We start from the raw sequence: 14,861 nt of genomic DNA, 5'->3' as shown, positions 1-14,861 counted from the left end.
GATACTTTCCCAGAGCCAACTAATATACTGAACACTACACACACACACACATACACACACACACACACACACACACACACACACACCCCTTGACATTTAGGAGACTATAAAAAAATACACTATTCCTTGCATTAGTCGTATGTGGCATAGGTCCAGCAAGCCNTTGAAGACTATAAAAAAATACACTATTCCTTGCATTAGTCGTATGTGGCATAGGTCCAGCAAGCCTTTATTTTCAAATACAATGGAAATAGTTTGCTTATCAGCTATGATGACTGTCATTTCCCAATACGTTGTCCTCTGGCTTATATTTTTAGAAATTAGGTTTTTTCCCTTTTTTAAAAAATGTAAACCTTAATTTAATTAGAATTTGATTTAAAATTTTAATTTACTTAGAATTTAATTTTTAATTAAAATTTAGTTTTTAATTTAATATTTAATTTAATTTAAAATTTTTCAAGGTACCCATGAAGTTTTGGGTTCTATCTTCCATAGTCTGCCTTGACTTGCTGAATGGAGTCAGGGAGAAAAGGTCATTACTAACCTCTCAGAAGACTTCCTTCAAAGATTCCAAAGCAAAATCTCACAGAATACCTATTCCATCTCATTAAAGTTAAAGATAAACAATAGGAAATCTGAAGCTGTCTGCCTAGCACCAGGGCACTAATAGCATCTAGTACAGGCCTTTGTCCACTACTTGACGGTGAGCACTTGTCTTGAAATCACATATAGTAAGGACTAAGGCTTATAAAGGTACAGTAGAACTGAGCTGCCAAGGTCTGGCAAGCAGCAGCTATTTCTGCTTAGTTAATAGGATGAAATAACATTCCTTTGAATAATTCTTGGAACTTGGTATAATGGAAAAAAGCATTGAACTTTGAGTAAGAAAGACTTGGGTTCAAATTTCATTTGACTAGCTGTATGACCAGGAGTAAGTCCCCTTAACCTAAGCCTCAGTTTACCTCAGTCTGTTAAAGTGAGAATAATGATGCCTGTAGCACCCATTTGACAGAAATGGTATCTGGTTTCATAGATCTCTTAGCCCTAGATATCAAGACTGTTTGTTCCCACCATTTCTTCATAGCTTCAAGTGCCTCTTCACCTAATAAAGCCCTTCTGGTCTTGCAGCTATCTTTCTTGGGGCAGAAATTGGGCCTCCTGTATATTCTGTCCAGATAGCTCTTGGGGATGAGGGAGGGTCATAAGCTTCACAACTATGAACTTATTGAACTCCTTGGAAACTGTATTTGTTAACAAAGCAGGATTCTTTTTTTTCCTCTTCCCCCGCCTCCTTTTCCACCCCCAGGCTTCTCTGCCTTCTCAGTCATCCTGTGATCTTCTTACCCAACATCTGCTGCCTCAAGCTGTTTTGCAAAGTCCACCTACACCTATGACACAGGTGAGTCTAGGACTTGGGGGAGATAAGAGAAGGGGGCAAGAATTTTTCTTGCAATGAGACCTTTCCCACATTCGAGAAGGCATCTCTGGTCTCTCTGAGTATGCACATGCATGGGTGTGCACACAGGCTGACCTGCATATTAAGACACAAAGCTAAATTTCCAATCAGAGGATACTCCCCCTAATGGCATGGTGGATACAGAGCTGACCCTGAAGCCAATAAGATCTGGATTCAATCAAGTCCAGCCTCTGTGACACCTCCTGATGGTGGGCAAATAAGTCACTTTAACCTTAGCACTCTACGCAACCCATTAAGATGGTAAGCTGCAGAAAAGGTGCTGACCTATATGGGAAAAGGCATTTTCTTCACCCAGGAGTTCCTTGGAGCTATGAAATAATATATCAGTCAGTTAGTGAGCATTTATAAAGTACTTAGTATGTACCAGGCACTGTGCTAAGCTCTAGGGATACAAAGAAAAGCAAAAGACAGTCCTTGCCCCCTAGGGATTCAGAATATAAAGCTAATCTAATCTAGGTCCAGTCCCTAGCCCTGCCCCTCCTATGGTCATTTTGAGCTGATTCCCATATTACAGATAAGGCAGTATTCATTCTTCTAGATGATATCATCTCTTTCAGTTCTTCTGCCAAAATAAATCATACCATAGAGTTCTTCATCCTAGTCTTGTTTTCTAATTCTTTTGTAATCTTCATGGATTTCTCTGCATGTTCTTTTTGTTTTTTTAAGGCAATTGGGGTTAAGTGACTTGTCCAGGGTCACATAGCTAGTAAGTGTCAAGTATTTGGTCTGAGGCTGGATTTGAACTCAGGTCCTCCTGACTTCAAGGCCGGTGCTCTATCTACCACGTAGCTGCCCCTCTGCATGTGCTACCAAGTTTTCTATGCCTCTTTCCTTTATTTCCAATTTAGTATTTAATAATATGCTAAATTGGGTATAATAGTCTTGCAAAAGTCTCTCACCAGAAGATTACCTTATAGATCCAACATATTTTCTAGGAAGTATCGTGTTGGCTGTTTTTTAAAAATTCCTCTGTAGCCAAGTTGTTCAATTTCTGGTCAGTTAAATCATTGAATGCAGTATTTACACACAGCAGTTCATTGGGTTAGTGCATCATGCTAATGAGGCCAAGCCTCTGGGTTTTACCCCACTGTGGACCAGTCAGTTAGCTTTGCTTAACCCATGGCCACAAACTTCACCCCACAACCACAGCGAGTCATCAGACAAATGTGTTTGACAAGATGAACTCAGCCAGAATATACGAGTGGGTTAATGCAAATCTACCCCTCTACTGGAAAAATGACTTAGAACCCTTCCTCTCCTGGCATATACATCCAGCAGCATTATCTTTGAAACAGGATAGCATAGCACACATAAACCATTTGACAAGCCATGTTGACAACCATTTACATTAACAATAAAACCTCATTCATTTAGAGCCTACTTATGCAGAACCTGTGATAACTGAAACATTCTATTTGTGATCCTTATTGGGGAAACCATATAGAATAATTTCCTTCTCTGCAAATTTTTAGGGTTTTACCCATCATGGAACCATTCTCCATGTAAAATTCATACCTTTTTCAAACTAAGCACTCAGGAAATTAAAAGCTCCTAGCTTCCAGATCTAGGAATCAATTTTTGCTAGATAAAAGGTTTTTTTTGTTTTATAGTATGTAATTGTGTGATGTAGGCCTTTTTAAAAAAATTATATTTAATTTTACTTATTAGTATCCACTTATAGCTTAATTTGTAATATGCATCATCCTTGGAAAGAATGGAACTGTATTCCTTTAAAAATGTTCTTTCATAAAGACTTTTCACTCCCTTCTTCCTTTCACCAATGGATTGATGAGGTTTTACTATTAATGCTAAATCAGATATCCAATGAAAATCATAACAAGTATCCATTTCTCTTCTGCAAGAGGCACTTGTCAAGAATGAAGTTTCTTTATGAAATTTTGTACAGAACTTTATAAATGATGCTGAGTATCTGAAAGTACTTGCACTAAATACTTTAAATACTAAATCAACTTTGCAACTCTGCCTATGCCTTCTAGCCATGCCTATTTCTGATTGTAATCTATGTCATTAGATTAACAGAATATACCATGTTGTTCTGAATAGAGACCATACTTTCCTTTCAGATCGGGCCTACATAAGCCCAAGTATGTCCTATAATCAGTATAGGGTTTTTTCCCCCTATTTCAAAGATATTTTTCATTTAAAGGCCAATTAGGCCCTTGTTGAATGCTAGGTTCCAAAGAATAGACACTAACAGTGCCTAGTGTCTAGTGGAATGCTTCAAGAATCTACCCTTGGGTCCTGTGCCTTTTAATAATTTTTCAGTGATTTGGATGAAGATACAGATAAAATGTTTGTCCAGTTTGTAAATAACACCATGCTGGGAGCTAACACTAAGTGATAGAATCAAGATCTAAGTATGTCTCAGGATATATTCAAAATGGTGGGCCAAATATGTTAAAGTGAAATTTAATGGCAGTAAACTGAAAATCCTGCCCTTAGAATCAAAAAACTAACTGCGTGAATTCAGGGTAAGGAAAGCAGATAGCTTGGTAATATGTCGAAAGATATGGGGGCATCCATAAATGTTAGCCAAGAAAAGATTACTTGATCTTAGAATGCTGGGAGATGAGGGAGGTGATAGTCTTCCACTGGTCTGCCCTGATGTTGTACAACACTCTTGGAGAATCATATTCACTGTTGGAGGTCATCCTTTAGGAAGGACATTGACACGTTAAAGGAACATGACCAGGAGAGTGAGGTGGTTGTAGATCATTTTGTAAAAGGTTTGGTTTAAGGATTTGATTGGGAATCTTTAGACAGGAGGAGAGAAGACATCTTCAAGTGTTTGAGGGGCTGTCCTGTGGCAAAGGTTTCTGGATGGCCCCAGAGGGTAGAACCAGGAGCAATGGATGGGTATGACAGAGAGGTACCACTTCTGAGTTTAATAGAAGAAAAGTCTTAACACTGAGAGCTGTCCAAAAAGTAGAATGGAGGAAGCAGTGGGTTTCCAGTCACTGGAGATTTCTAAGCAGAATTTGGATCAACATTTGTAGGGCAGGATTTTGTTCAAGCATGTATTGGATTGATTGGCCTCTGAGGTCCCTTCCAACTCTTGAAATCCTATGATTCCTCAGGGCTATTTCTCTATCCCTACATAACCCTGTATAATATATATCCCTGTATAATATCTGTGGGATATTGGGTTGATTGTGTACAGAAGTGCCAGACTCACAGCCCTACCACCACCAGATTAAAATGTAATTAGAAAATGTTGAGCTAAATAAATAAAAATACAATATAGATAATGTTAATTTGTGGTTTTCTAAGTCAATATGCAACCTGCAGGGACCCATTTCTATTTGAGTTTGACATCACTGGCGTATAGGAAGTTGGATTTTTTTTTTTGACAAAATATATCATATGCTTGTTTTCTTTTGCTCACTCCTAAAATTTGGGTGCATCTCCCAAAATTCCAGTTAATCCTGAATTTTCATTATTTGGATTCTGGTCAATTGAGGTTTTAGTGCATACCATGTAATCTTGGTCAGTTATTCCAATGGGGCATCATTTAATAATTCCATTCTTTTTATCTTCTCTCCCCACACTCCCCCACCTCCAAAAAAAGGTCATTTTTTCATACACAGGGGGAAAAGGACCAAATGAAAAGAGAAGACCAGAGGATACATTTATAAAAGATAAGAACATGAATACAACAGAGTTTTTGAACAGGGATAAAGGGAATGTCGGTAAAATAACCTTAAAGAAAATTTAGCCTTAGTCCACAGCCCTCACCCATGCCAGCCGTCATGCACATTTTCCCTCAAGAAATTATTTAGCATTTTGCTATCTCAAAGCACTTTAGCAGAAATCCATTAGCCCGCACATAGCATCCTTCTAAAGGAAACAAGTAGTACACATCATTAAATCCATTTTATGGGGGAGGAAGCAAGCAAGAGAAAACACAAAGATAATGCATATCCAGGTGACAAAGTTGTCATTACCAGAGACTATTAGCACAGCCTCATGATCTTAGGCAGAGGTCACTAGACAGGTCACACTCTGAGTCACCTGTCATCTGCTTCTAACTTTCACTGTCTTCACTGAAATCTCTAAGGCCGCTTATGTAGGGTACACCTGATGCTGTGGTGCTGCACGGTTCCCTCATTAAATGAGCAGGTGACACTTTGGAGTCCGCTTGAGGGTTTTCCCAGGGCCACCTTGAGGTATACAGAATGAACAGCTAAGAAATCTGAACATGTTTACAGTCTTTTATGTAAGCCTACAGCAAACCTTTAGTTTCTTCCCAGGAGAACTTCAGGTTAAAATTCTGTCACCGCAAAACACAAGAATGTTATTTATCAACTTATTTGACTTTTCTGGAGCTTTTTTGTTTGTTTGTTTGTTTGCTACCACTGACCCAGATTCCCTTGAGGTGGGAGACATAAAGAACCTGGGGAAAGGTGAGGAAGAATACCCACAAATCTTTGCCAGCCGGCTAAAATGCCCTCAAGGCCAGTTTAGAGAACACTGCTTCAGTGTAATGTACCATCAAATTAAAGTTCATTCGTGATCCATTACATAACAGGCCAGTGCTGTCCAGGATCACATTCAGGATAATTATAGAACCTAAAAATGTCTGTGAATCTGTTACATGCAAGCTGCCATGCCCTCACTGGCAGTGGATGGAAGTGGGGAGAGAGTTCTTTTGGTGTCCTGCTTTTGACATTCTTTTAAAAAACTCTCTCTCTCTCTCTCTCTCTCTCTCTCTATGTGCGTGTCTCTCAATTTGGAAAATGAATATGCAATCAGTACTTACAAAACCAAGTAATAACCCAGTATTACCTGACTGAAGTGAGATAAATTTACCATACAAATGTAGAATGAGCTNAATTTGGAAAATGAATATGCAATCAGTACTTACAAAACCAAGCAATAACCCAGTATTACCTGACTGAAGTGAGATAAATTTACCATACAAATGTAGAATGAGCTCCACTGACCTAGAAAGAAATAGTATCAGAGGATTACAGATTAAGAGCTAAAAAGAACTATAGTGGTCATCTAGTCCAACACCCCCATTTTACAGATGAGGGAACTGAGACCCAAAAAGATAAAGTGGTCACACATTGACTGCTTCTGGCACTTAGTAGCAATGACTATGTCCCACTTTACGCCTTTAAAACTTCAGTTTTCTCATCCATAAAATGGGTTTCATAATCTCTTTAGTACCTACCTCATAGAGCTGCTGTATAATCTATAATATGAATTATATACACAATCTCAAATGAGATTATGTATATAAAGCACTTTGTAAACTTTAAGGTACTATATAAATGTTTTTTAATATGTAAAGTGCTTTGCAAACCTTGTGCACTATAAATGTTAGCTATTATAAGGAACAGAGTAGGACTTTATCTCAACTGCTTCTTTGACTCCAAGTCCAATGATCATTCCACTGTGCCGTGTGGCACATAAAAGAAAGCAGGCTATAGGCAAATAATAATTTTCATTAGATTCAAATATGTATTTTTAGATCTTCATGGACATTATTCCTACTCCCTTCTAGGCTAAATTGGGGTCACTGGGCTGACACTGGTGAGGAGGGGCAAGGGCTTGCAAAAGATAAATAAGGCGGAGCAGCTAGGTGGCACAGTGTGGATAGAGCACCTGCCCCAGAGTCAGGAGGGCCTGAGTTCACATCCAGCCTGAAACACATAACACTCACTAGCTGTGTGACTCTGGGCAAGTCATTTAACCCCAATTGCCTCACTAAAAAAAAATAAAAAAGATAAATAAGGCAGGCTCATCACTGAAACCTATCTGAATGATGAAAATCAATGTTGAATTTGGGTGTGATTTTTCCCCCCTCTTTCCCTTCAAGTTCTCAGCACAATTCAGCATGTTTCAAACCATTAAAGACCAGCTGGAGCAGCGGACCCGGATCCTGCAGGCCAACATTCGGTGGCAACAAGAAGAACTGCATAAAATCCAGGAGCAGCTGTGCATGGTCCAGGACTCCAACCTCCAGGTAAGGGCCTGAGGCCTGGGCTGCCCATGACCACCGCCTACCCCCTCTATCCAGAGGAGGTGTGGATCGGCTTTCCGGGAAACCCCAGAGATGTTTTCACGGGTGAACTTTCCCAATAACACCCTCACTTCAGCTCCATGCAACCTTAATTAGTCCTGTTCATCAAGCATCCAAAGCACACTGGGCATAGTACAAAGGAAGTCAACTCTGCCTGGTCTTCTCTCTGGCTAAGCATGAAATTTCCGTGACTTCCTTTTCAATCAGCACCCCATGATATACTGTTATCCTTCAACACATCCATAATACATTATAATACATCATGTATTCCTTTATTTATGTTCCTGTTCAGAGTTTGTTTTTTTTCTTTGTACTATCTTTCTGTCTGACTACATTAGTGTTATCTCTTTCAGGCTATAAATTCCCAGTGTCTATCTGAATTTCTTCTGTATGATAGATAGCACAGTTCCATACATAGACATTTACTAAGGACCTTTTGATAGTGAGGAAAACACAAGTAAATATGATCTTGATTGATTTTTGTTTTTTTAAAAAACACATGTATGGATCAATAGCTCGTAATTCCTCTTTCCCTTTCCTCAAAACGGCACAGGTTGGAAGGGGCAAGGGCTAATTCTAGGGGGAAGAGGATAAGTATATGAGGCAGAGGTTCTTAATCTTTTTGGGATCATGGACCCATTTAGGTATAACATAACACACACACACATTCAACAAATCTTTTTGTACATAAGTATATATAGTATATATAATTATTATATATACATACAATCAACAGGCATTTTCATATATATATGTTTGTGTATGTAAACACATGTATAGATACACACATACATACTCAAACTTTTGTATATATGTAATTATTATATACACACAATCAATAGGCATTATTGTATATATATGGTATATGTGTATAAGCACATATATGTGTACATACATGTTATATTGTATTACATTAATTATATTANATATGGTGTATGTGTATAAGCACATATATGTGTACATACATGTTATATTGTATTACATTAATTATATTATATCAGTCTCTTCTCTCATTTCATGCACTAGAAGAGTTTTCCTCCTTCTCTAGATCCAGGACAACACATAGTACCCTCATAGGCTTGTACAAAATGGGTCCAGCATGTGAAATACTTAACTGATGAGATACATACGTGCAGTATTCAAGAAGACTATAAAGAATTGGTAGAATTCTTAGGATCTCAGAAAAAAGTTTTTTCTTAAACTCCATTTCTCTGACTTCCACTAAACCCAGGAAATTTAAAAAAGTGGAGGGAACTAGTGATGTACCATTTACGGTACAAATTTTAACTTTAAAAGACAGTGGGTACATTAAAGTGTCAGTGTCCATTTTTCATTCCATTATTTTACTATGCTATGGCGTAGTAAACTATAGTATATCTCCATTGATCTAGTGCCTGATTGGTGGCCTGTGTCACTCTCCGCAGAACCTACTTAACTTGAATTACTTCAACAGGATTTTCATACACAGGAAGAAGAAAATTGGGCCAGAAGCTGCTAAAAGCAAGGCAGAGATATTAAAATGTTTCCAAAAACTATAACTTCTGAATTTTCTGGCTTTTAAAAATGCATTTCAATAATAGAGCAGGATTTTAAAATATCAAATGACCATAAGGTGTTCCCTTTCACCCTTCATTACTGGGACTCATTACTTTTTCTCTTTATAACCAAGGCTGATTATACTTGGCTTACCTTATGAAACTCAGACATCTGACTTCTGTAGAACTGATTACTGTTAGTGCCAAAAGTAGAAAGGATTGAAACTGTTCTCTCATGTTTTTTTTTCCAATTGACTTTATGTTGGAATTTCCCAAAGAATAGACCCAAACTGGGGAATATTTTCTCATGTGTTGTGCTGCTTTAATTTTCAGCTTGCAAATTTTAAAACATTTTCAATATACATTACAATATGCTTGATCAAAAAAAAAGAATTAATTTTCCACATTACTTTATATGACTCTAAAATTAAAAAGAAGATAAAATGTAATGGGTATGCTTTGGGGAAGTTGCTTTCAACATAGGATTATTTTCTTCTCTATCCCCTTGGAAAATCAGAAGTAAAAATTTTTGTGATTCTTTTTTTTAATACCATTTAATCTGGCAGATTTTATTTTCCTTTAGATGACATATAAAAAAGTACTTGGTACCTACAGAATACTTTTCTAACAAGCCCCAATATGCTTTCACAAATATTACCTTAAATGTCATTGCACACACACACAAAAATGTGCTGGTGCAGAGAAATTGAAGCATGAATGGTTTAAGCAGACAGTCTAGAAATGCATAAGAGCAAAAAGAAAAAAGAAAAAAAAAAAAAGAAAAACTCCCTAGTCCCAGACCTAGTCCTGGTTCTTAGACTCCTCTAACTGGTTTTCATAATTTTCTTTTGTCATCAAGGACATTTATTAAAAACCTATATGCCTTCATTTCCAGGTTGTTTTTTAAGTTAGATACAAGGCTGCCACAGATCCTAACAAAGTGGCAGCTGTATGGTTTAGAGTTAAAAATACTGGATACTATACAGAAGAGAGCTATCCAATTCACCGTTCGGCATACCCACGTCATAATCTTTCTTTACTGGGGTATTTCTGACTGCAAACCTCTGCTCCCCCTGCTGGCTGTGTATGGTATAAATCCCTGACAAGGACAATTTGAGTCAATCAATAAGCATTTATGCAATTACTATGTACCAGGCACTGTGCTAGGTACAAATACAAAAGTGAAACAGTCCTTGACTCCATGGAGCCTATATTCTGCTTAAGAGATGCAATATAGGAATGCAAAAATAAAAATATAGACTCTCTACAAAGTAACAGTGATCTAAGGGTATAGGAAATTTAATAACTTTTTGGGCATAATTCCATATTGCTCTTCAAAATGGTTGGATCAGTTCATAATTCTACCAACAATGAATTAGTGTCCCAATTTTTCTATATCACCTCCCCAGCATTTTTCACTTTCTCCTGCAATCATTTCATAAATTTAAAATAAAATAAAAATTTTAAAAAACAACAAAGTAACAGTGATCTATGGGGCAGCTTACTAGTAACTGGGGGCATTACAAAAGACCAGCTAGGTGGCACAGTGGATAGAGTGCCTTAATTGTAGTCAGGAAGACCTGAGTTCAAATCTGGCCTCAGATACTTCCTAGTTATGAAACTCTGGGCAAGTCACTTTACCCTGTTTGCCTCAGTTTCCTCATCTGTAAAATGAGCTGGAGAAGGAAATGGCAAAACCACTCCAGTATCTTTGTCAAGAAAATCCCAAATAGGGTCAGGAAGAGTTGCACACAACTAAAAAAAGACTGAACAACCACAACAAAATTACCAAAGACCTCTTGAAGAAGGTGGTGCTCGAGCTGAGCTTTGAGAATTAGGAATTCTAAGAGAGCATTCATTCGTTCGTTCCACAAGCACTTACTAGACATTGACTTTTCCCTTAAACCTGTTCCTCATTCTGCTTTATTTCTTTCTGTCTGTTGTACTTCCATTGTCCTTTGTGTCTATAGTTCTCCTGTTAATTATCTCAGATGCTTTAAGCTCCCATTACCTCCCATTCTTAATTGTTTCTCAACTTCTGTTCCTTTCAATCTCCACAACATTAATAGTTCCCTCATCTGTCCATTACATTATCTTCCTTGCTGCCTACTAATAATCTTTCAGAAGCCTTCTTATATGGCCTTCTTTCTCCACTCTATCAACCTGCTTCAATGCATATTTCATAATGTTACCCGAATTAATATATCTTGGGCATGAATCTGGACACATAACCCAGTCTTCAAAATTCTTTAAAGAACTGATTAACAAATTTTTGATTTCTTGAAATATATCTCTAGAAAGCCCAAGTGTTTCAATCACAGAACAAATCCCCTTAATAAAAGGATTTGTTCTGTAAAATTTGGACTTAGTGAAAAGGCCATACCCAAGGACCTAAAAGGCCACATGTGGCCTAGAGGCTGCAGGTTCCCCACCCCTGAGAATGTGTGTAAGTAGGAATTGTTTTCTGTTCTGGCTAAAAACCTCCTGAGGGTATTCCCCTCCTAGACTGATATCTTTGTGATGGTAAATTGAGTCACCTTTTGTCCTACTCAGTCCTCTGTCTTTGAATGGGTTTGGCCTCAGACAAACTGAGACCTGGGAAAGACTTTAAGGCCAAGGTTACCCAGTGCATCCTAGGACACTTCTAGTTATCTTGACCTTTGTCTTGCCACTGGATTTTGATGACTCTGGAGGAGAGACTGAGACTGATGACTTTATGCAGCTCTGCCCTACTCATATCCAGTTCACACGTAAGTCTAGATATCACCCTTGTGATGTCATTGGTTCTGTTTAAGAATGAAGGACAAACAAAAACTAAGTGCTTACTCTGTGCCATGTGCTATTATAGGCACTGGGGGAGAAAAGAGACCTAGTCATGCCATATCCCACTTCTCTGCCCTCAAAAAAAAAAAAAAAGAGGCTCTTCAAAAGCAGGGGATATCTTTTTATTTATCTTTTTGTTTATTTTTTAATCTTCTACTCCCAGCGCAGTGCTTTGCATATAGTAGGCACTTAATAAACGTTTATTAAATATTCCCTGTCCTTAAGGAGCTGGTAACATTTATTGAGTATTTTGTTATTGTTGGGTATTCTAGGGGACATAAAGATAGGAAGAAATAGCTAGCATTTATTAAGTGCCTACTATGTGCCAGGCTCTGTGCTAAGTTATCTCATTTGATTATCTCATTTGATCCTCACAACAACCCTGGGAAGTAGGTGCTGCTATTATCCATATTTTATAGATGAGGAAACTGAGGCAGGCAGAAGTTGAGTGACTTGCCCAGGGTTACAGAACTAAAAACATCAGTGACATACAATAGGAGCAGACCTGCTTACTCTATAGCAATTTGCTTTGGGAAAACTACTATAAATATAAAGAGATTCGGGGTTTTTTCCCCCTCTTTATCCCCTGAGAAAATTGAGATGCAAAATGTTTTCATGTCAGCTTCATATGCAATATGATAGATTTTTGAAAGGCTGGGTTGTATATCTAGGTGATACAATGAATGGAGTGCTGGACCTGGAGTCAGGAAGACCTGAGTTCAAATCCAGTCCCAGACACTTACTAGATGTATGACCCTGGGCAAGTCACTTGAATTCTATCTGCTTTGTAGTTTTCCCAGCTGCAAAATGGGAATAGCACCCAGATCTCAGGGTTGTTGTAAGGATAAAATGAGATAGTAATTATGAGGTGCTTTGCAAACTTTAAATTGCTACATAAATACTAGTTGTTGGTGTTGTGGTTCTGATACAGAGAACACTGGTTTTGGAGTCAACACCTGACCAGCTCAGAGCTCTCAGCTCTGTCAGTTATGAGCTCTGTAACTTAAACAAGATACTTATTCTCTATGACCCTTGTCTGTAAAATGGACATGATAAAACTTATACTGTATACTTCACAGATTTGTGGTAGGAAAAGTGTTTTACAAACCTAAAAGAACTATATAAATATTAGTTATAGTAATTAGAAACAGGCTATCACTTTTTTTGAGCAAAAGTTGCAGGAAGGGGGGAATGAAGGAAGGAAGGAAGGAGTGAGAGAGTTTGGACAAATAGATGGTGTTGAGTCTAAATGAATGCAAGGTGGTGGGTCTAGTTCATAAATGTCTTTAATGACTGAAGAGCTGTTATCTAATAGTTAAACTGTCTCATTTTCTTATATATTATATAATTTCTTTTGGGGGAGGGTTGAGTGGAACAGTATACAAAGAATGAAGATAAAATTTTGAGACATAGAATATTTAATCCAAGTCCCTTTTACTCCCCCAAACCTTTAATTTTATGTAATAATAAGTGTGGCTTCTGTTAAAATTATAAATATCACCAAGCTTAAACATGTAAGTTCATGTCTGTGGAGACTCCAAGCCTTTTCTGAACTAGTATTTTTTCCTTCATTCAGAAAACAAGGAAGTGCATCTGTGAAATGCCGGGGAAAATGCACCAGTCTGAGAATCAGGCTCTATGGGGCAGCTAGGTGGCGCAGTGGATCTAGAGCACCGGCCCTGAAGTCAGGAGGACCTGAGTTCAAATCCAGCCTCAGACCAAACACTTGACACTAGCTGTGTGACCCTGGGCAAGTCACTTAACCCCAATTGCCTTTAAAAAAAAAAAAAGAAAAGAAAAGAAAAAGAGAATCATGCTCGACTTTGGACTGGGCTGTCTTGCTGTCTTGTTATGTTTGTAACCCGTAGCAAGGCACTTAACTTTCCTCATAAAGGGGATTGATACTTTAGAGGGTTACTAGCTGTGTGCTGCTGGACCAGACATTTAACCTTTTTCAGCCTCATTTTCCTTATCTGTAGAATGTAGTGCCTAATTCACAGGGTTGTCATAAAGTTTAAATGAAAATATATACTTAAAGTGCTTTATAAGTCTAAAATGCTAGCTGTTGTTGTTGTGGCAGGGATTGGATTAGTTGGCCTTTGAAATTTCTTCTAGTTCTAAAATCCTCTAATGTTTTCAGCCATGTACACACAAACAGTACTCCCCATTAATAGAGTTATTTTTGTTTATAAAGGAAAATGTACAGAGAGTAGCTCAAAGCATCCCCAGGTTCTTTCTGGTTACTTCATAAGGTCATTTGGGGACTTCATTTATTTCTTTTGCTAAGTGGTAGATTTTTCCCCAGGTAAGATGATAATAATATCATCATTTGATCCAACAAGAAACTTAGAAGCCAATGCATCCTTCCTACATCAGTTACAACTTGAAGGGCAAATTTAGGTCTTAACAGACTGTGAACATTCTATTAATCAATAACTAGCATTTATACAGTGCTTTAAGGTTTGCAGAGCATTTTACATGTTATTTCATTTGATTCTTATAATAACCCAGTGAACTAAACACTATTATCATCCTCATTTAATAGATGAAGAGCCTGAAGCTGAGACACATTAAGTGTTAAGTATCATACAGCTAGCAAGCAGGATTCAAACCCAGGTCATTCTCATTCTTTTTGGTTTTTTGTTTTTTAATAATTCCATAAACCTTTATGAAGCACCTACTATATGCAAGGCACTGAGCTCATATATATTTACATTAGCATTTAGCTTTTGAAGTTTTATACGCATTTTTCTCACAACACAGCCACGAGGTCAATTGTGAAAGAGCTATGTCCATGTTTCAGATGAAAAAATGACAAAATAAGCACATAAGTCTTTTTTTTTGGGAGTTAATCAGAGTTAAGTGACTTGCCCAGGGTCACACAACTAGTAAGTGTCCGAGGCTGCATTTGAACTGAGGTCTTCCTGACTCCAGGTCCGGTGTTCTATCCACTGTAACACCTAGCTGCTCCTCCTCA

At 37.8% G+C, this 14,861-nt stretch overlaps 1 protein-coding gene across 1 annotated transcript in view; it reads left to right on the top strand.

Moving 5' to 3' along the window:
- NPAS2 (neuronal PAS domain protein 2) overlaps positions 1-14,861 on the top strand; it is a 238,145-nt gene that overhangs the window by 215,079 nt on the left and 8,205 nt on the right. Inside the window, exons 15-16 of the mRNA XM_027842576.1 lie at positions 1,307-1,399; positions 7,323-7,469. Coding sequence (XP_027698377.1) covers positions 1,307-1,399; positions 7,323-7,469 — 240 coding nt within the window. The remainder of the gene's footprint in view (positions 1-1,306; positions 1,400-7,322; positions 7,470-14,861) is intronic.

Source organism: Vombatus ursinus, unplaced genomic scaffold (genome assembly GCF_900497805.2).
Source record: "Vombatus ursinus unplaced genomic scaffold, bare-nosed wombat genome assembly UNPS02014877.1, whole genome shotgun sequence".
In the NCBI taxonomy this organism is placed as follows: domain Eukaryota; kingdom Metazoa; phylum Chordata; class Mammalia; order Diprotodontia; family Vombatidae; genus Vombatus; species Vombatus ursinus.
This window is presented reverse-complemented; position numbering and strand designations above follow the sequence as displayed.